At 43.8% G+C, this 21,044-nt stretch overlaps 1 protein-coding gene and 1 long non-coding RNA gene across 2 annotated transcripts; both read left to right on the forward strand.

Annotated features, from left to right (window-relative positions):
* Window positions 1-3,120: 3,120 nt before the first annotated feature.
* On the forward strand, window positions 3,121-8,140 carry LOC124702641 (pyridine nucleotide-disulfide oxidoreductase domain-containing protein 2). Its single transcript, XM_047234802.1, has 16 exons — window positions 3,121-3,437; window positions 3,617-3,778; window positions 3,873-4,055; window positions 4,152-4,209; window positions 4,317-4,367; window positions 4,445-4,527; window positions 4,897-4,984; window positions 5,310-5,354; window positions 5,440-5,514; window positions 5,615-5,683; window positions 6,010-6,125; window positions 6,586-6,698; window positions 6,945-7,024; window positions 7,273-7,393; window positions 7,515-7,581; window positions 7,711-8,140. The coding sequence occupies exons 1-16, from the start codon at window positions 3,121-3,123 to the stop codon at window positions 7,838-7,840; spliced, it is 1,758 nt and encodes a 585-aa protein (XP_047090758.1). The 3' UTR covers window positions 7,841-8,140.
* A 1,657-nt stretch (window positions 8,141-9,797) lies between these two features.
* LOC124698775 lies at window positions 9,798-10,587 on the forward strand. The gene is made up of 2 exons (XR_007001114.1): window positions 9,798-9,890; window positions 9,984-10,587. It is a non-coding gene; the product is annotated as an uncharacterized LOC124698775 (long non-coding RNA).
* The last annotated feature ends 10,457 nt before the right edge of the window (window positions 10,588-21,044 follow it).

Here is a 21,044-nt window from a genome sequence, read left to right on the forward strand (position 1 = left end):
GGTATAAATACCCCCTTCTTCTACCTTGGTTGCTTGCTCAATCATTACACAAGAAATCTGCCAAGCCACCTCCATTAGAGCCACCTCAAGAAAGTCAAGATTTGCAAGATCTCCTTCCTCCCCCAACCAAAGCTCTTGATCTTTGGGGATTCGAAGGAGAAGACACCGATCTACATCCTCACCGAAGCGTTCTTCATTTCCCCTCTCTTGTTTGAGGGATCTCATGCTAGTGTTCCTATTTGGTTCCCTAGTTGATTTGTTGTTGATGTATTGTTGTTGATTGTTGTATTGTTACAGATTTGGGAGCCTCCAATTTGGTTGTGGATGTGTGCCCCAAGAACTTTGTAAAGGCCCGGTTTCCGCCTCGAGGAAATCCCTTAGTGGAAGTGGGCTAGGCCTTCGTGGCGTTGCTCACAGGAGATCCGAGTGAAGCCTTCGTGGCTGTTGGTTTGGCTTGCGTAGCAACCACACTCCTCCAAACGTAGACGTACCTTCTTGCAAAGGAAGGGAACTACGGGAATCATCTCCGTGTCATCGCGTGCTACACTCTCGGTTACCTCTATCCCACTCTATCTACTATTGCGTAGCTATACCTTGCTTAGTTGATATCCTTGTCATATAGGTAAATTCACTTAGTTGCATATCTAGAGAATTTACCTTTCGTGTCAAGCCTAATTTGAAAAAGAACTAAAAATTGGTTAGCACCTATTCACCCCCCCCCTCTAGGTGCGGCATACGATCCTTTCAGGAGACACCAGTGGACTTGATCGCTTTTTAGTCTTCTTGGTAGTATGTTTTTTACAATTTGAAAGGCCCTATCTTCAAATACTTGGTTCTGTTGGGCAAGTGAGGCCTGGGCTTTTCTGCAAAATTTACCTGCCTCCTCTGTGCTGAATATATCGAGGTCCTTTTAGACCCCTTCATCTGTTGAAAAAATGTAGATGATACAATCCTTTTCCAGGGAAAAAAATGAGAGAAGTACCATTAATCTTAAATGGACTCTCACTTGTTTTGAACAACTGTCTGGAATGAAAATAAATTACCACAAGAGCGAGTTGATGGCTATAAACATGGAACCACAAGAGGTTGCTCCCTTTTTGGAAAATTTTCAATATGTGGCTGGTCAGTTTCCTGGTAAGTATCTAGGGCTTCATTTTCATTTCAATAAACTTAAGAGGGATGATTTACAACCTCTGGTAGATAACTTGCTTAGCAGAATGGCAGGTTGGAGGGAAATTTTGCTCTCCTCTAAGGCAAAAAGAATCCTCGTCCAAACTGTTCTATCTAGCACTCCCATTTATATGTTATCTTTCTTAGATTCTCTAAATGGACCCTAGATCTTATTAATATAAAAATAGCTAACTGTATCGTGGGATAACATGGATGGTAATATGAAGATTCATTTGGCCAACTGGTCATCTGTGTGTATGAAAATAGTTTGGTGGCCTTGGTATACCAAACCTTCAGGATCTAAATATTTGTTTAGTTGAATCTTGGGTTAAAAGATATATCAATGGAGAGGGGAGTTTGTGGAAGAAAGTGGTAGATGCCAAATATAACACAAAAAAACCCTAATATACTATGTTGTTAGGATTTGAATCCTTCTGTGTTTTGGAAAGGACTGATGTGGGTCTCTAGAGCAGTTAAGTTTGGATACAAATGGAATATAGGTAATGGTAGATCAATTAGATTTTTGGATGACATTTGGTTTGGAAATGCACCTCTTGCCACTCAATATTGGATGTCTATTTTGGAGTTAACCAACAAATGAAAACTATTGCTGATATATGGTATGTACATCAGTTAAGATATGATTTTAGGAGAACCTTCACACCACACATGATGGATATGTGGTTTGAGGTTGTAGAAATTGCTAATACTGTCACTTTCTCCAATCAAGAAGACCAACTTATCTGGAAGTATGAATCTAATGGTGTTCATTCTTCCAAATCCATGTATGCTTATAAATTTTAGAGATGTGCAACCTATATATTTGCCAGCTGTGTGGGATTTGAAAATCCCTCCTAGATTTCAAATCTCCCTCTGGTTGTTATCTCAAAATAAGATTATGATTAGGGATAATCTCTGACACGAAGTATCCCAAAACCTCTGGAATGTGAGTTATGTAGAGAGTTTGAATCGGTTAAACACCTTTCTTTGAGTGTCTTGTATCTAAATTGCTTTGGTCTAAAGTGAAAGAAATCTTTGGTGTAAAAGTTAACTATTATCTTGCTCTTGCTTGTAAATGGCTTTGCAATAAAAGATTTGAGCAGTTCAATACTACGGTTTCATAAATATCGCAACACGTGAACATCATGACTTGATCGTTTTACAATACTTATATTTGGGAATGTCCCTCATATGATTCACTTAATGATATGACTCCATTATCAGTGACGTGTGTGTCCATGATCGGGATCACAATGAACTAGTTTGCGAATACTCACTAGGGATACTTGGTTTGTTTCCGATTAATGCAGTTATAGCATGGCACAAAACTATTATAAACTACTGATATATAGTAATAAACACTTTTTATTATTTGCATCTAGGCCACTATATCCAACAACACCGCATACCATCGGCAGCCTTGGCCTCGGCCTCAGCCTCGTCGGCCATCCTAGCCTTTCCCTTTGATGCGGACCACGGGGGCGCGCAGCCGTCGCCACTTTGCTGGACTACTGCTTCTCCACGCCTTAAGGTCCTCAACGGCGCCCCCTCCTCCTGAGCGCGTGGCCACTCCATCGGCTGACCACTACCAATCTTTTGATTTGTTCTGAATTCAGAATTTGAAGTAATTTGGAATATTGTTTGTAGTTGTGAAGATGAGAAACAAGTGTGTTGATGTAAAATACATCATCATCTCGAGTACCTCTAAAAGAGAGGTGATATATTTTACATCATCTGTTGTAAAAACATAAATAGATAATGTAAAAATCTGAAAAAAAAGAAAAAACAATGTGATGTATACAGAATAATACTGTAGTACATAATACGGAGTATGATGTAAAAATTATACCCATCTGCTGGAGATGCTCTAACAAACCTCACTCTCGCGCACTGCCTAACTGAAACCGAGAGATTCTCTCCAGTCCGCCGTCGACGCTACGGTAGGTCTCGATGTCGCCGGCGACGAAGCGCCTCCTGCTCGCGGGCGTACGGAGCCGCGGCCGTTGTCTCTCCACGTCCTCTGCCCACTCCCCCCTCTCGTCCTCTCAGCTCCCGAAGGGGAAGCGGTGGGACGCGGTGGTGATCGGCGGCGGCCACAACGGGCTCGCCGCCGCCGCCTACCTCGCGCGCGCCGGCCGCTCCGTCGCTGTGTTGGAGCGCCGGGGCGTCCTGGGCGGCGCAGCCGTGTCGGAGTCGGGCATCGTCCCAGGCTTCCGCTTCTCCCGCTGCAGCTACCTCCTCAGCCTCCTCCGCCCCGCCCTCATCCGGTGACGCCTCGCCTCCTTTTTTACGATCACGACTTCCATTTCCGTCAGATTTACAGACGAGATCCCTGTTGTGTACCTGCATTCTGTAATTCTGAAAGAATGCGCTGCTGTTCTGTCACTTCTGTGGACTGAAGAGCTGATGCTACTGCTGTCTTCTGCTGGTGCTGCTGATGATTCAGGGAGCTGGAGCTGGAGAGGCATGGGATGAAGCTCCTGCCGCGTAGTCCCTCTTCGTTTACGCCGTGCCTCGATGGCAGGTACCTGCTTCTCGGCCCGGACGCGGAGCTGAACCGCTCTGAGATCGGCAAGTTCTCCAAGAAGGATGCAGAGGCATACCCAAGGTGACATAACATTGAGAATTTGTTGTAGTATTCCTTGCGCATCTTAGCTTGGGTTGATCTTCATACTACTAGTAGGGTCAAATTGAGAATGTAGGTACGAGGAGCAGCTGGAAAAGTTCTGCAAGCTCATGGACTTCGTCATTGACTCTCCCCCGCCGGAGCTGAGGCAGCTCCACCATGCCTCTATGGTGGACAGGATGAAGGATAAGGTTGACAAGTCGGTGTTCTGGAGCAAGCTTCTCGGGATTGTGATGCAGCAGGGGCAGAAGGACATGGTGTGAGTGCTAATTAAGTATTGCCCCCTTGACGATGTTACAGTCAGAACCTTTTGAACATTGTAGTACGTAAAGTCAAATCATTTTTACACTGGCAGGAACTTCTTCGACCTTCTTCTTTCACCAGCGTCGAAGATCTTGAACAATTGGTTTGAGGTTGAAAGCTCGCTTCCCTCTTTTCTTAATCACAAATTCGTAATAGTTTCTTGTGGCGGAGTATAATAACTTCTTGAGTTCCTGTGTTGACTGCTCTAGTACTGCAGGGTGATGTATTGAAGGCAACTCTGGCAACTGATGCTGTGATAGGTGCTATGGTAAGGGTGCATCGCATAATCCACACTTTTTTCTGCCTAGTGTGTTAGCGTTTGACCAAAACGTCTCCCTTGTATAGGCTGGTGTGAACACTCCAGGATCAGGATATGTTCTCCTGCACCACATCATGGGGGAAACTGGTGGTCAGCGTGGTGTTTGGGCGTATGCTTCTGACATTCAGACATCCCTGTCATTCTGTTCCATCATCAAATAATGTAGTTGTCAAAGGCCCATAGGATGATGTAATCGTTTATTGTTCTACACTTACCACGAGCAGATCTCTATGGCCCTGATATGAATTGAACCTGATAAACGATTCCTGGTGTTTATCCTTACTGGCTAGTGAAACAAGTTTTCAATTTCCCTATAGTCAGTTTGAAGGGTTGATGTACTGATGTCGCAGAAATGCCATCACACTCTAGTCAAATCTGTTGATGTTTGCACTGCAGTTATTTATTTAGTTAGTGTCTTAGTGTATCTTTCCTTTTCGTTTTCAGAAAACCTTTTGTTTGATAAAAAATACACTTGCAGGTATGTCGAAGGTGGTATGGGATCAGTCTCATCAGCTATAAGCAAAGCAGCTCTTGAAGCAGGCGTGCAAATTGTAACAAATGCTGAGGTGCCTTTTCTTTTCTTGTACAAGTCCTCCTTGTTCCATGGCACAGCAATCCCACTTGTAGTGCATTTTTGCTTTTTCTAGTGTAAATTTTGACACTAAAATTTGAACTAGAAAAAATACACTATAAGTGAAATCCCCGATTGGATCCAACCTTGACACCTTAATGGCACTCATGTTTGGCAGAACAAATGATTAGAATCAAGCAGAGCAGAAAAACTCGATTTTCCATACAAGAAGTCATTAACTATGAAGTGGCATAATTACAATTCTGTGACCGATTTCTTGTGGTCTTTCTTGCCTCACTTGCCCCTGCGTTTTTTTCTAGGTTTCCCAAGTAATGGTTGATGAAACTACTGGAAAGGTACAAGGGGTAAGTAGCTTGACTGACCAACAAGTGTGTGTGTGTACTGTGTAGCTCAATTGTTTCTACCTCCTAAGGAATTGAGAATCTGTAGGTAGCTTTGGCTGATGGAACAGAGCTGCATTCATCAGTTGTGTTATCAAACGCCACACCATATAAAACATTTGTGGTAAGAATTACTCTGAATATGAAATGGTGTGAAAATTTATTAGCTCTAATTTTGCAGGCATGATAATTTATTAGCTCTAAGCCTCTAATTTCCTTTGCAGGACCTTGTGCCTGCCAATACTCTCCCAGAGGAGTTCCTCTGTGCTATCAAGACAGCAGATTATAGCTCTGTAAGTACTTAGGTACATTACATGCAAATTTAAATAGAGGAACCACATTGGTGGTGTGCATTCTTACAAATATTTGTCCATGCACTATGTGATGATAACCTTGCTCTTTCACTTGTATAGTCCATCCATTATCCTTGTGTATATTAGCATGGATGCAAAAAAAAATCTCAAGTAACAGGAAGAGTCTTGATTTTGGGAAACAGACTATCCATAGCAATGCTAAATAGCATCTGAAAATTCTTATGTGCAAAGCTCTCTATGGTACACATTGACTTTCAATAGCCGACTTGTAATATTGATTGCTAACTATGTTCTCTGGGGAACAGGCAACAACAAAGATAAATGTTGCTGTTGATAGTCTGCCACAGTTTCGCTGTTGCAAAAACATCAACCCTGAAGGTGGCCCGGAGCACATGGGCACCATACACATTGGATCAGAAAGGTGCTTAAGTTGTGGAACATTTCCTACTTGTGCGTATATTTTATTCAACTGTGTTGATCTTTCTTCTGCATAACTGTGGACAAGCAAAAATCTGCGAGATACTGTTTCTTATCTTGGTCATGTTGATGTACAGTAGGGCAAGGAAAATGATATCTTAATTCAACAGTGTAATTCTTCAATAGCAAATTCTTTTGGTTTGATGTGTTGTTCCTTGCTTGTCATGTCAATTTGATACACCAATCTGTTAACTTACATGTTTGTATTGAAGTTGCTATGTTTTGCTAGTACCTTAGGATAATAAAGAGCATAGTCTGGCTATGCTCCATGTTATATGAGATGTCCAAGTTGTAGACTAGCTTTTTTTCATTCTTTGAAGGAATGTTATTTTGTAGTTCTGCAGTTACTTTTTCAGACTTAATCCTTGTTAGATTTCAATCTGTAACTTTTACTTGCTCTTCAGAATGGAGGAAATCGATGTAGCATACAAGGAAGCTACAGGGGGTGTGTCATCCACAAGGCCTGTTATAGAAATGACAATTCCTTCAGTCTTAGATAAAACTATTTCTCCACCAGGTAGGCCATTTTCTTTTGCTTCTGCATAAGTGTTGTAAGTTTACTGGTATGACATATTTAATTTCACTATCCCAATGAAGCAAAAAAAAAAAAAAGTACGTGGAACCTGTTCCATGTACACTATATTTACATTTTAGAGTTCATGTGTTCAGGATCATTTTGGATGTTTTAATGCTGTGAGCTCTCATATTGTGTACTTCAGATGGAGTTATGGACTGACTCAAATTCCACCTTTCCTTCGAACAGGTCAGCATGTTATTAATCTTTTTGTACAGTACACACCATACACACTGTCAGAAGGCAGTTGGCAGGATCCTACTGTCAGAGTAAGTTGATCCCTCTTACATTTTGATTTGGCGATGCTGTGTTTAACCGTTGCTCGTCACCACTGCCCATACTTCTTGCTGCGTACATTGCCCCATAAATATTGTTTATCCATACTGGAACAGAATAGATGATGATATCATTAGCCCTTGAGCATTGTGATGAGTCACTATCTATGAAGAATTTTTTTTTTTCTGAAACTTGGTCCACCTACCGATCATTGACCATTTTGATCGACACCAATTTTCAGAGATCATTTGCGGAAAGATGCTTTTCCTTGATCGATGAGTATGCACCGGGCTTTAGCTCATCCGTGATAGGCTATGATATGCTAACCCCACCTGATCTTGAAAGGGAGTTTGGCTTAACAGGTAAATTTCTCTCTGTGCTATGTATACACTGTCAAGTCGTACAGACCGGGTACCATCATGTATCGTTCTTCACTTTTACCAATGGAAAACTTAGCTAAGCAGAGACTATTCACATTCCCAGGAGGCAACATCTTTCACGGCGCAATGGGCTTGGACTCTCTGTTCCTAATGAGGCCTGCCAAGGGATGGTATGTTGGAGTCACATACATATTAAGTTGTTCTTTGGTCCCTTCTACTTGGCAATCTTTGATCCTTCAATGTCCAGAACTCATGCCTTTGTGATCATGCCTAACCTATTTTCGCTTTGTGTCACACAGGTCAGATTACAGAACCCCTGTGAAGGGGCTGTACCTCTGCGGCAGCGGTGCGCACCCGGGCGGTGGGGTGATGGGTGCCCCGGGACGGAATGCTGCCTCAGTGGTTCTGGACGATCTCAAGGCAAGATAGGTGTAATTCATGGAAGATGCAAATCGTAGCTGGCACTAGAGTAGCATTTTCAAGCCCAAGGCTGCAAAAGCAGCAAGACTATTATTTAGATTCAGCAGCTAGAGTATTTCTGTGATGTTGTAATCTCTTGTATTGGAATGCCAATATTATTGTTGAACCGTTTTGGCAGGGACACTTTTTGTTGTTAAACCATTTGGTACAGGCACTTTCGCCATGCATTTGATGAACGAGAAGGATTAATTGCTGAAACAGATTTTTTTCTGAATCAATTGCTAAAACGTGAACGATGAATTTGATGAACTTCTTTTCCGAGGTGATCATGGGTACATTCCTTTTCTTCCTATCTGCCTGTTCTCTCGAACAGACACAATACGTTCGCCTTTGGGATCTTCTTTCGGCTGTCCAACTATCGCCAGGCACGGAGAACTCCATAGTTTGGACACCGACTCCCAATGGATGCTATACGGCCAGCTCTGCCTACAAAGCTCAGTTCTTGTCCGCTTTGTCTTGCTTTTTTGGTAACATCGTTTGGAAGCCTTGGGTCCCACCAAAATGCCGTTTTTTGCATGGCTTGCGGTACAAAACCGCCTCTGGACTGCTGACCGTCTTGCTAAACGAGGATGGCCGCATCAACCTTTTTGTCAGCTATGCAGATGCTCCCAGGAAACGGCTCGGCACTTGCTCTTCGAATGTCGCTTCTCTAAGAGAATATGGATTGCTGGGCTTCCTGGCTGGACCTTATTCGCTGCCTCGGTGCGGGAGGTCTAAAATGATGGACTACTGGCATGCTATCACAAAAATCCCCACCTCCTCTCCCAAAGGTTTACGAACTGCAATCATGCTTATCAGCTGGGAGATCTGGAAAGAGAGGAATGAGCGAGTCTTCAACAACAAATCTTCCTTGCCCTCGGTGGTCATGCAGAAGATCAAGGATGAAGGAAAGGATTGGGTCCTTGCCGGTGCTAAGAACCTGGCGGAGCTTATAGGCTGATCGTGTTTGTATCTTTTAGGGGCGGGTTCTTCTTTTCCCGCCTTCTCTTTTTCTTTTGTGGCTCTTGCCACCCCTTGTTTGCTTCTCCTTTATTAATATAAGGCAAATGTTTTTTTGCCCGTTTCAAAAAAAAAAAAGAACAGACACGGTTACCAGAGAGCGACTTATCATGCGGCCCAGGCTGCACCATGCTGCCGAAACTCATCGATGATGTGCAAGAAAGTAGCGCTGCTCCCGCTTGAGACTTCTCCAGCCAGGAATGAGTCCGACTTGAGTTCGTGAGTCAAAGACATGGCATGAGAGCGAGTTCGACTCGCGAATGATCCGCAAGTGAAGGACCGATCAGTACTGTTGCGAGACTGGTATTTGGTGGCTCATGAGCAACATATAGGGTGTGTTTGGTAGAGTGAGTCAACCCACAAAATGTGTCCTCATCCCACTTCTACCATATGAGATGGTGTTTGTTAGGTCGGGTAGTTGCGCAGAGTTAAGCTCACCTCATACCAATAAGGACTCTCAGCCTGGCCAGGTTGTGAAGCTCAAATCGAGCTTCACAACCTAGCTTGGCGAGTCCATCTCGCAACTTCTCTCGGGAGGCCCGCACGATAGGACGGGCTTGCCTGCTCCCTCGATATGCGCCCATCCGTTCGCCCTTACGTACTTTCAACATCGAACGGCTAGGCTTCTCAAAATAAAAAATCGAACGGCTGGAGGGCCGTTGTCGTGCATGCTCGGTATCGTCGGGTCGGTGCTTAGCCATGGACCACTGTTCGATGAACTTGTCTGTTTGCTGGAACAAGGCCCGCTCGGCGATTCACTGGCCCGTGAACTCCTTTGGGTCCTCCTCCACGTCTAGCCTCCCACCGCCACCTTGGTCCTCTGCACTGAGACGACAGGTACGTTCCACGACTGGCGACATCGGGGGCTCTTTTGTGGTGTTAGAACGAGCAGTTCAAGAGCTGCCGGAGTTCATCAAGCGACACATGACGCGGCTGCTCAAGGCAGATAAGCTCGCCATGCTAGCCGATCTAGGGTGCCAGGAGTAGGCCGGCCTGTCAGGTAATGACCATTTTTCTGTTCGCCTCTTTGATTTAGCGATGATATGCAGCTAGAAGCGCGCTTGTGGTGATTAATTTCGCCAAATGTTTGTAGGCGAGGATTGGCATGTGGCACCAAGGCTGCACCCATGACGGGTTATGTGCGTGGACATCCCCTTCATCCCCGTTCCTTTTAACTTTGATGACACCATGTCGGAATTCTTCCAAACCACCTCCGGTGGCTGTCTGGTGCAATGCTGTGGTACCCTGCGACCACGGCTTGCTTCTGTTGTGGTCGCAAGTACCATATATCTGGAAGCACCACTGTCAACACGGAGAACATGTCCGTTAGCTGCTCTGCTAAGCTGATTGTTCCATCAGTCGGCTCTATCCTCCAATGGTTGTGCCCAACCGAAGAATTGCCGGCGCCTAATTGAGCAACGTGGAGATGGAGTTCCTGGAGGGAAAGCAGGGTGTGCTAGATCAACTTGTGTAATTGTTACTGCTCCTTCAGGTCTTAACTTTTTTTCTTTTTTTATGGTGGTGTGTTGCAAAGTGGAAGGGAGTCAGAGACGTAAAAGAAGTACATAGCATGAGTAAGAATGGATGGGTGTGCTCTGACTGCTGATTGAATCTGAAGTAAGAGCTGACTATTTTGTTTTATCATCAAGGATTGTGTATGTCAATACGAACAATACAATGAACTATTGTTCCGTGCACACTTGCAGGCCTTCTAAATTGATCCCTGGTTACTTGATTTCCATTTTAGGTGAACATTTGGAAGCCTTCTGAATTGATCATTAGGTTCTGGAATTATTGTTTAACTAACATCAAGTTGATTTTATAGGGATATAGCAACCTCTTCCTCACGTTCCTGTAGTAGGATCAGAAATTTTATTATATCTATGTCACCTGAATTGCCTTCTTTTTTAGTGCTCAAGCAAGCAGCACAAAATCTGGTCCTGCTTCATGGGTTAGGTAATTATATGTGTTGTTTTCTTTCTCTTAAGTTCAGAACTGATATTGTGTCTAACATGGTGTTCTTTGGCACACATTGTCTCTTAGTGTATCAAATAGTGATCTACTCATGTACACCATAACAAATGATTTTGGTTTAATCTACCTAATATTTGATTGGTTGGCTCTGATTTCTAATTTTATGTGCCGTTCATGCTCTGTTAGTCCTTCTGCCGCCATTGATTTTTTCTCTCTCCATATTTGCTTAGTATAGGTAGAAGATGTTCTAGAATTTTGTTAGGCCGCAACCTGCAATATAATGTGTCTCTTGTGCATGATACTTCCTCGATTTTCAGAGAAATATTTTACTATATAGTTCCACCTTTTATTTCGTTTGCCGACATTACACTTTAGAGTTTATTTTCATATAATTGTTACTGAAATTTCTTAGTCTTTTTCTACTAGAGAGATTTCCGAACGGTGTCCTTCTGTCAATGCTCTCTACTAAATACAAAATATATGTACAGATGTTTGGACTATTGTAAGTAATTGGGATGGTTTTGTTAAAGGTCTGAAATAGGCAAATTATATGCCATATTAAAAGCCAACTAAACTATGCATGCGATACTTTTTTGCAAAATTGCAAGCTAAGGAATCAAATTTGTTTTTCTTGGCTCTTCGTGATACCATGTAATCCACCCCCCCCCCCCCTGTCTCACGAAAGTTGTCTGAACTTTGTCTGGATTCGAATGTACTTACACACTAAATAGCTTCTAGATACATCCAAATTTTGATAAACCTCAGACAAGTTCCATGAGACGGAAGGATTAGTATAATTATACAATCTCTGTGCTATTATGTATCTACCAGATACAAGATGTTCTTAGACTACTCCTTAAATGGGTCATGAAGTGACATTTTCTACTCCCTCTGTTCAATAATGGAAGACCATTTAGATATTTTAAAGTGGACTAAATATGGATCAAAATGAATGAATATATACACTAAAAATGGACTAGATACGGATCAAAGTGAATGAATCTATACACTAAAAGGTCTTACATTAGTGAATGGAGGGAGTATGTTCTTTGGGTTCCACCTATTTTGGGAAGAGTGCAAATTAACAAAGAATAGTTACTCTTATCTTTCAGTTAAGCTCTAGCTCTAGGTTTGGCTGATCAGTGTGAGAAGATGTGTTCAGGATGTGAGAAAACATGGGTAAGGTGGGCGGGTTGATCAATATGTCTTTTTCTGAAATAACTAAACAATGTTTAATAACCTAGCTATCGGTTTCATGTTTTTTCTCAGGTACAAAGAAAATCATTATGTACATGCCTTCTCAGGTGTCATAGTATGTGTACCGCGGAATTATGTGGAACGATGTAAGTTAATCCCCATGGATCATAGTATGAGGTGATGCTGCATTTTCTTTGGAGGATTTTTCCTCTTTCTGATTTGTCTCAGGTGATAGTTCAATGCATCTCTGTTGGTGCTAGACAACAAAAACACCAATCTTGTTGGCAGCATAGAAGCTATGGGTTTCGGGCTTCTGCTTATGCATAAGCTGGCTTATGGGTTTCGGTGGGGAGAAACTGTGGTGGGTAGAAGCTCATAGAAGCTAGTTTCTTCTATTCTTTTGGGCTTCTAGAATTATAGCTTATTTGTGTGTTAAGTTGTAAAATGTCTATAAAGCCCAAAAATTTGATATGTGCCCTAAATAAGTGTCATACGGTCATACAAATCAGCAACATTGGTTCATGACTATACAAATAAAAAAATTGGCTCATGACAATACAAATCAGAAACTTGGTTCATGTAACAAATGCTAGCAGAACATTAATTCTTGTCTTGTGATACACATACAAGTCATAAACGAAGATATCTTCACAGAACAATATATATCACCAAAATCAAATTACTAACAGAGCATCAGGTGGAACATCCTTGCCGCATGTGGAGACGCGGGTGGAGAGCTCGTCGTCGGCCGGCCCTGCCGCGGGTGGAGAGGAAGGGGCCAGTCCCTGATGGTGGAGCTGCAGGGGCGGTGGGGGCGGAGCTGCGGGGGCGGCGGGGGCGGAGCTGCGAGGGCGGAGCTGCGGTGACGGCCGGGGCGGAGCTACGGGGGCGGCGGGAGCGGATCTGCGGGGGCGGCGGGGGCGGAGCTGCGGGGGCGACGGGGGCGGAGCTGCGAGGGCGGAGCTTCAGGGGCGGCGGGGGCGGAGCTGCGGGGGCGGCGGGGGCGGAGCTGCGGCGGCGGAGCTGCGGCGGCGGCGGCTTCGTTCGTGCGATAGGAGCAAGGCTCGATGCGGGAGGCTTTTTTTTTTGGATGCACGATGGGAGTTGTGGCTGACTCGTTTTTTTCTTTTTATTACGTTGCCGAACCGGTATGTGAAGCGGAGTGGCATTTGGCTGTAATTTGGACGGCAAAGAGGGGCAATTCTATGTACCGTTTCGGGTTGCTGAGCCAGAAGCTCGGGAATCTGGTCTCGAGCAGTTTCTGCAAATTGCACTGCGGGCTGGCTTCGCGGTTGAAATAAGCCCGCAAGAAACTGGACACTTCTTTTGGGCTTCAGCTGTCTGGGACCTCGAAGCTGCCCCAGAAGCCCAAAAGAAGTCACCCTTAAGTGAAGATCATGCCATACAGACCGCCGCCCGCTGTCCTTCTTCCTGAAACCGGAATTCGTAAGTAACTTTCTCTCTGTCGAGTTGTTTTGCATCTGTTTCATTCCACCTGATGCAGGCTGTTATTTTGGATCGGACGCATGCTATTGAGCTTTCTTTTGATTCGATAATTAAGAGTCCACACACACCTGCAAGTTATGTAGTATATTCAGTTGTTAGCCACCAAATTTGTTCTGTCCTTAAATAACACTAAGTCATGCCAATCTTATTTTTAGATTGTTGAACTACCCCGTCGTTTCATCCCGGCTATACTGATATAAGTGTTAGCACATTTCATTTTTAATATTAACTTACTCTCTGAAGGTATTATGATATACATGTTAAACTGTCATTAAGTATCATTTTATTTCCAGTATGGTGCATTTGCTTTATAATGACGCAACAAAGTGAGGAGCATTTACTTCTAAGAGGTTCAGGGACTAATTCCAGAAAAGTGAATTCATCTACACTTTAAGCTGCCCTTATTTCTTTTTGAACAGTTCAGTATATGGTTGGTTTGACCCTAAAGTAAAGCGAACACTTTTTTCCTTTCATTGTTGTGAGCTGTGCGGTGCTGCCTGAGCTACCAGCTAGCTGTAGTTCCAGAAAAACTAATGAGCTGACTCCAGATATCCTTACTCTTCAGAACAAGTACCAGATGAATATTTTTGTCATCTTGCTTTCTGTTTTTACAACTGTGGTTGTTATGTTGCTCACTTGCAGTTCTGTTCTTGCTAGGGTTGTTTCTGTTGTCTACCACCCAGAATGGATAAATGAGAAGGATGACAAATTTGAGTAACTAAAGTGCTCCTCCTAATGACAAGCCGGTCTGGTTTATGGCGATGTCCCTTAACTACGACTTTAAGGCACTGAAGTTGATACTCGACAAATCATGGCTGAGAAGTTTATTGAGCTGATTCTGTCACTGACCGAGTGACGTATGACTGGTTTAGATGTACGTATGACATTAAGATAATGTCAGACAACCTAAACACATTACATCATACACACAAAAAATGGTTGCATATATCGCATTGGCCACACCACGCAAGGGCGGCATGCAGGCGGCGAGGCGAAGCTCGCTTGTTCAACTAGTATATATTATGTTCACATTTTATCCCGAGCTAGTTATGAGCTCGGGCATAGTCTAGAGCAGACATTTTGTTTAGCCAAAGTTTCATGCTGTATGCTGGATAGAAAGTTCAGTTTTGTTCATCCCTCACCATTGAATTTAATCGAATGAGAATGTATAATGATTTACTTTTTTTCCCTTATAATGTGATAAACACATGGTCGAAATACAGGGGAACACAATAAAAGGAATCAATTGGCCATTCGTGCCACAGCCGTCACTCACAATCTTAACAAATTTGGGATATCTTAATAATCAGAGGTAAATCAGCATGAAGACAACAAGTAAATGTGAGTATATTCAAAATAGAGTATATAGAGGATTATCAGGCAAAAGGATTCATAAGTTCTTGAGTTAGTTCTGGGCTCAGAGACAACAAACAACAGCTTATAAAGATTACATTGAAGGAAGTCACAAATCACAACACACAGGACGAGGAAATATCAAAGCTTCAGAATGGACAGACGATCACTAGTTACTGCTTGTAGTGGCAGTAGCCCTGGAGAGTCCAAACTTCAGAATGGTCATCACCTCTGAAACAACAGCTTCGAAAGAGGAAATCACAGCACACAGGTCGAACAAACATCCAAACTTGAATTGTCCGAGACCTAAACATTCAGATGCTACTAACTACTAATGGTCAATGTCTTGCTGCCTTGGTACAGCAGGAGGCTACCTAGCTCGGGTCATCGCTGATGATCAGCAGAGAGAGTTCCTCCATCCCTGCGGTGGCAGCAGCATTGGAGAAGCCCAATTTGTCCCGCAGCTGCGCAACGGAATCGCCGCCGCCGCCGAGGCTGTAGGAGCAGAGGACGGTTCGGGCGGCCAGTAGAACGGCGTGTCGTGTTGGAATCCGGTGACGGGAAAGGTCTCGAAGAATTCCATCCCGCTTGTGCAAGAACCGTAGGAAATCTCGCAACCATACTGTTGGGACGCCACCGGGGGCAGGAGGGTTGTGTCAGGGCAGCTCGGCTCAAAACCAGCATGATTGTTCAAGAGGAAACTGCAATCCTCGGATGTTGTCCCGACATACTGTTCGGACACCGCCGGAGAGGTCCAGTAAGCATCAGGGGCAATGCGGGCTGTGCCGGGGCAGCTCAGCGCGAAACCGTCATGATCGTTCAAGAAGAAGCTGCAATCCCCAGCTGACGCCGTCTCCTCTGGGCGTGCCTCGGCGGTGGTCCAAGAGCCAGAATTCTCAGGAGGAGCAGTCGGCCAGTCGCCTAGGACGGGTGTGCCGTAGCAGTTCAGCGAGGAAGGGGCGTGGCCATCGGCCAAGAACGAGATGGGATCGAACGCCGGTGTCCGTTCTTCTGCCTCCGAGTGCTGCCTCTGGGATTCGTTCAAGAAATGGTCAGTAGGAGTTGCAGGAGGGGAACGGAAGTTGAGCCGCCGCCTCACGCGAGCTGATGGTGCCGCCGGATCCGTGGCCTTCCTCTTCTTGCGCGCTGAGCTTGAGCATCCGGCCGTGGCAGGGCGAGGCGTCCTGTAAATCTTGGAAACAACCAGCCCATCTTCTTGATTGCCCCCAACCCCAAACTCCATCATCAGCCACCCAGATTTGTCGCCGCTGCTGGTCTCGTGGCTGAAGCTCCGGCGGTAACCGATGAGTCTGTCCTTCTCCTTCCCGGCGAACACGTCCTTCCGGCTCTCGGAATGCCAGGTGCCCTGGTTTTCCCCGACCGTCCGCGATTTGCGACTGCCGCGGCTGTTCTTGGCCTTGGGGCTGGTGAAGAAGTACCATATCTTGCTGCTCTCGTCGAACCCCGAGTACGACGGAGGGAAGGCGGCGCAGAGAGCGGCTGGGTCGGCAGCGTAAACGTCGGATTCATGGATGAAATCGGCGGTGGCGGCAGGGAGCGGCTGGCGGGCGATCTTGGGGCCGAGGTAGCGGGTTATCAATTCGTCGTCTTGGGGGGCGAAGGAGAGGCCAGGGACGCGCTCAGGCGTTGGAAGGGGAGGCGGGGACGCCATGAGGGCAGTGGAGAGGGCTAGGGTCTGCCGCCAGCGGAGCCGCGCGCGCGTGGAGATGAAGCAGAGCAGAGAGAGATGGGGAACTGCGGGAGGAGAGAAAAGGAGCAGAGGTGGATTTGAAACGCGTGAGGGCTTCTTGGGCTGTTGGCCTGCGTAAATTAGGAAATTAGACCCGGCTACCAATTCTCTCAAAAGAAATTTCCATAATACGGTAACTTTTTGGAGCATACGGATAATGCTCCCAGCAAACGCTTTAAGCAAACTTGATATGCACTCTCTCCGTTTCAAAATATATGTTACAGATTTGTCTAAATTTACATGACAAATATGTAGCACTTATTTTAAAATGGATCGAGGGAGTACTCTCTGCATGTTGCTATAGAACTGAAACAATTTTCTTTTCTAGACTCGTGGCTTCCAGACGGTGACGGCAATGAAAGTTACACACATGGGGAATAACTAACTACACACGATAATGAAATATAGCTTCTCGGTCCCAAACCCTTATAAAAAAAACTACACACGATAATGTACTTTTTCTCACTTGTTTGGTTTTGGTTGCTGGCAAAACTTTTGTACAATAATTAAAACTCTATTTCTATCTAATCAGATGGCATGTCGACTGCCTATTCCTCAAAAAAAAAAAACTACTCATGGCAATGATAGTACCACGGCAATGAAAGTTACATATGGAGTAATGCCTAACATCGAAATTTGTTTAGAGATAAAAAAGAAGTAAAGTTACACATAATTTATAGATAATTTATATTTAAGTAGTAAATAATGTACATTCAAGTTCACTAAATTTGTATACAAGTTTTCTGAAAAACTTTTGTGTCCTAGCAAAAAGGATTGCGGAAATCGACCTTTTAGGCGGTCCGACTTTTGGTGAACCTAGTACACAAGACACGAGTATTACGGAAGAGAAGGAAATATGAGCTCTTTGCACTCTATTTTCGGCTGGGAAAAATTCTTCGGTGAAGGAAACAAATGAAAGCCGTCCGATGTTAAAACGGAAGAAGGGGCGCACGGATGGGAGCATATTGAGGGCGCAGGTGATGCGTGCAGTTGACACACGTCCGTTGGGAACCCCAAGAGGAAGGTGTGATGCGTACAGTAGCAAGTTTTCCCTCAGTAAGAAACCAAGGTTTATCGAACCAGTAGGAGCCAAGAAGCACGTTGAAGGTTGATGGCGGTGGAGTGTAGTGCGGCGCAACACCAGAGATTCCGGCGCCAACGTGGAATCTGCACAACACAATCAAAGTACTTTGCCCCAACGTAACAGTGAGGTTGTCAATCTCACCGGCTTGCTGTAACAAAGGATTAGATGTATAGTATGGATGATGATGGTTGTTTGCGAAGAACAGTAAAGAAAAATTGCAGTAGATTGTATTTCAGATGTAAAGAATTGGACCGGGGTCCACAGTTCACTAGTGGTGTCTCTCCCATAAGATAAACAGATGTTGGGTGAACAAATTACAGTTGGGCAATTGACAAATAAAGAAGGCATAACAATGACATACATATATCATGATGAGTACTATGAGATTTAATCAGGGCATTACGACAAAGTACATAGACCGCTATCCAGAATGCATCTATGCCTAAAAAGTCCACCTTCAGGTTATCATCCGAATCCCTTCCAGTATTAAGTTGCAAACAACAGACAATTACATTAAGTATGGTGTGTAATGTAATCAACACAAATATCCTTAGACAAAGCATCGATGCTTTATCCCTAGTGGCAACAACACATCCACAACCTTAGAGGTTGCTGTCACTCCCAGCATTCAATGGAGGCATGAACCCACTATCGAGCATAAATACTCCCTCTTGGAGTTACAAGTATCAACTTGGCCGAGCCTCTACTAGCAACGGAGAGCATGCAAGAACATAAACAACATATATGATAGATTGATAATCAACTTGACATAGTATTCAATATTCATCGGATCCCAACAAACACAACATGTAGGATTACAAATAGATGATCTTGATCATGATAGGCAGCTCACAAGATCTAACATGATAGCACAATGAGAAGAAGACAACCATCTAGCTACTGCTATGGACCCATAGTCCAGGGGTGGACTACTCACACATCGATCCGGAGGCGATCATGGCGATGAAGAGACCTCCGGGAGATGATTCCCCTCTCCGGCGAGGGTGCCGGAGGCGATCTCCTGAATCCCCCGAGATGGGATTGGCGGCGGCGTCTCTGGAAGGTTTTCCGTATCGTGGCTCTCGGTACTGGGGGTTTCGCGACGAAGGCTATAAGTAGGCGGAAGGGCAGGTCAGGAGGCGTCACGGGGGCCCCACACGCTAGGTCCGCGCGTGCCCCCTCTAGGCCGCGCCACCCTAGTGTGGCGGCGCCCCGTGGCCCCACTTCGTGACTCCTTCGGTCTTCTGGAAGCTTCGTGTAAAAATAGGCCCCTGGGCGTTGATTTCGTCCAATTCCGAGAATATTTCCTTACTTGGATTTCTGAAACCAAAAACAGCGAAAACAACGAATCGGCTCTTCGGCATCTCGTCAATAGGTTAGTGCTTGGAAAATGCATAATAATGAAATATAATGTGTATAAAACATGTGAGTATCATCAATAAAGTAGCATGGAACATAAGAAATTATAGATACGTTTGAGACGTATCAAGCATCCCCAAGCTTAGTTCCTACTCGCCCTCGAGTAGGTAAACGATAACAAAGATAATTTCTGAAGTGACATGCTATCATAATCTTGATCATACTATTGTAAAGCATATGAGATGAATGCAGCGATTCGAAGCAATGATGAAGATAATGAGTAAACAAATGAATCATATAGCAAAGACTTTTCATGAATAATACTTTCAAAACAAGCATCAATAAGACTTGCATAAGAGTTACTCATAAAGCAATAAATTCAAAGTAAAAGCATTGAAGCAACACAAAGGAAGATATAAGTTTCAGAAGTTGCTTTCAACTTCAACATATTTATCTCATGGATAATTGTCAACACAAAGTAATATAACAAGTGCAATAAGTAAACATGTAAGAATCAATGCACACAGTTGATACAAGTGTTTGCTTCTGGGATAGAAAGAATGGGTGAACTGACTCAACAATAAAGTAAAAGATAGGCCCTTTGCAGAGGGAAGCATGGATTACTATATTTGTGCTAGAGCTTTTCATTTTGAAAACAAGAAACAATTTTGTCAACGGTAGTAATAAAGCATATGTGTTATGTATAAGATATCCTATAAGTTGCAAGCCTCATGCATAGTATACCAATAGTGCTCGCACCTTGTCCTAATTAGCTTGGATTAACATGGATTATCATTGCATAGCATATGTTTCAACCAAGTGTCACAAAGGGGTACCTCTATGCCGCATGTACAAAGGTCTAAGGAGAAAGCTCGCATTGGATTTCTCGCTTTTGATTATTCTCAACTTAGACATCCATACCGGGACAACATAGACAACAGATAATAGACTCCTCTTTTAATGCATAAGCATTCAACAACAGTTAATATTCTCATAAGAGATTGAGGATTAATTGTCCAAACTGAAACTTCCACCATGAATCATGGCTTTAGTTAGCGGCCCAATGTTCTTCTCTAACAATATGCATACTCAAACCATATGATCATGAAAATCGCCCTTACTTCAGACAAGACGAACATGCATAGCAACTCACATGATATTGAACAAAGGTAAAAGTTGATGGCGTCCCCAGAAACATGGTTACCGCTCAACAAGCAACTTATTAAGAAATAAGACACATAAGTACATATTCTTCACCACAATAGTTTTTAGGCTATTTTTCCCATGAGCTATATATTGCAAAGATAAAGGAATAGAATTTTTAAAGGTAGCACTCAAGTAATTTACTTTGGAATGACAGAGAAATACCATGTAGTAGGTAGGTATGGTGGACACAAATGGCATGGTTATTGGCTCAAGGATTTGGATGCACGAGAAGAATTCCTCTCAATACAAGGCTAGGCTAGCAAGGTTGTTTGAAGCAAACTCAAGTATAAAACGGTGCAGCAAGACTCACATATGAACATATTGTAAGTATTATAAGACTTTACATCGTCTCCTTGTTGTTCAAACACCTTAACCAGAAAATATCTAGACTCTAGAGATCAATCATGCAAACCAAATTTTAATAAGCTCTATGTAGTTCTTCATTAATGGGTACAAGGTACATGATGCAAGAGCTTAAACATGATCTATATGAGCACAACAATTGCCAAGTATCAAATTATTCAAGTCATTATACCATTTACGACATGCGACATTTTCCGTTTCCAACCATATAACAATGAATGAAGTAGTTCAACTTTCGCAATTAACATTAAGAATAAAGCTAAGAACACATGTGTTCATACGAAACAGCGGAGCGTGTCTCTCTCCCAAACAAAGAATGCTAGGATCCGATTTTATTCAAACCAAAAACAAAAAACAAAAAC

This window comes from Lolium rigidum, chromosome 3 (assembly GCF_022539505.1).
Source record: "Lolium rigidum isolate FL_2022 chromosome 3, APGP_CSIRO_Lrig_0.1, whole genome shotgun sequence".
Taxonomy (NCBI): Eukaryota; Viridiplantae; Streptophyta; class Magnoliopsida; order Poales; family Poaceae; genus Lolium; species Lolium rigidum.

What these genes read in the sequence shown, in the direction of transcription:
- LOC124702641 (XM_047234802.1), top strand. Translation starts at nt 3,121, where the DNA reads ATGTCGCCGGCGACGAAGCGCCTCCTGCTCGCGGGCGTACGGAGCCGC. An exon ending in GGTCAGCGTGGTGTTTGGGC is followed by an intron (nt 4,528 to 4,896) that starts GTATGCTTCTGA and finishes ATACACTTGCAG; the next exon opens with GTATGTCGAAGGTGGTATGG. An exon ending in GGCAGGATCCTACTGTCAGA is followed by an intron (nt 7,025 to 7,272) that starts GTAAGTTGATCC and finishes ACCAATTTTCAG; the next exon opens with AGATCATTTGCGGAAAGATG.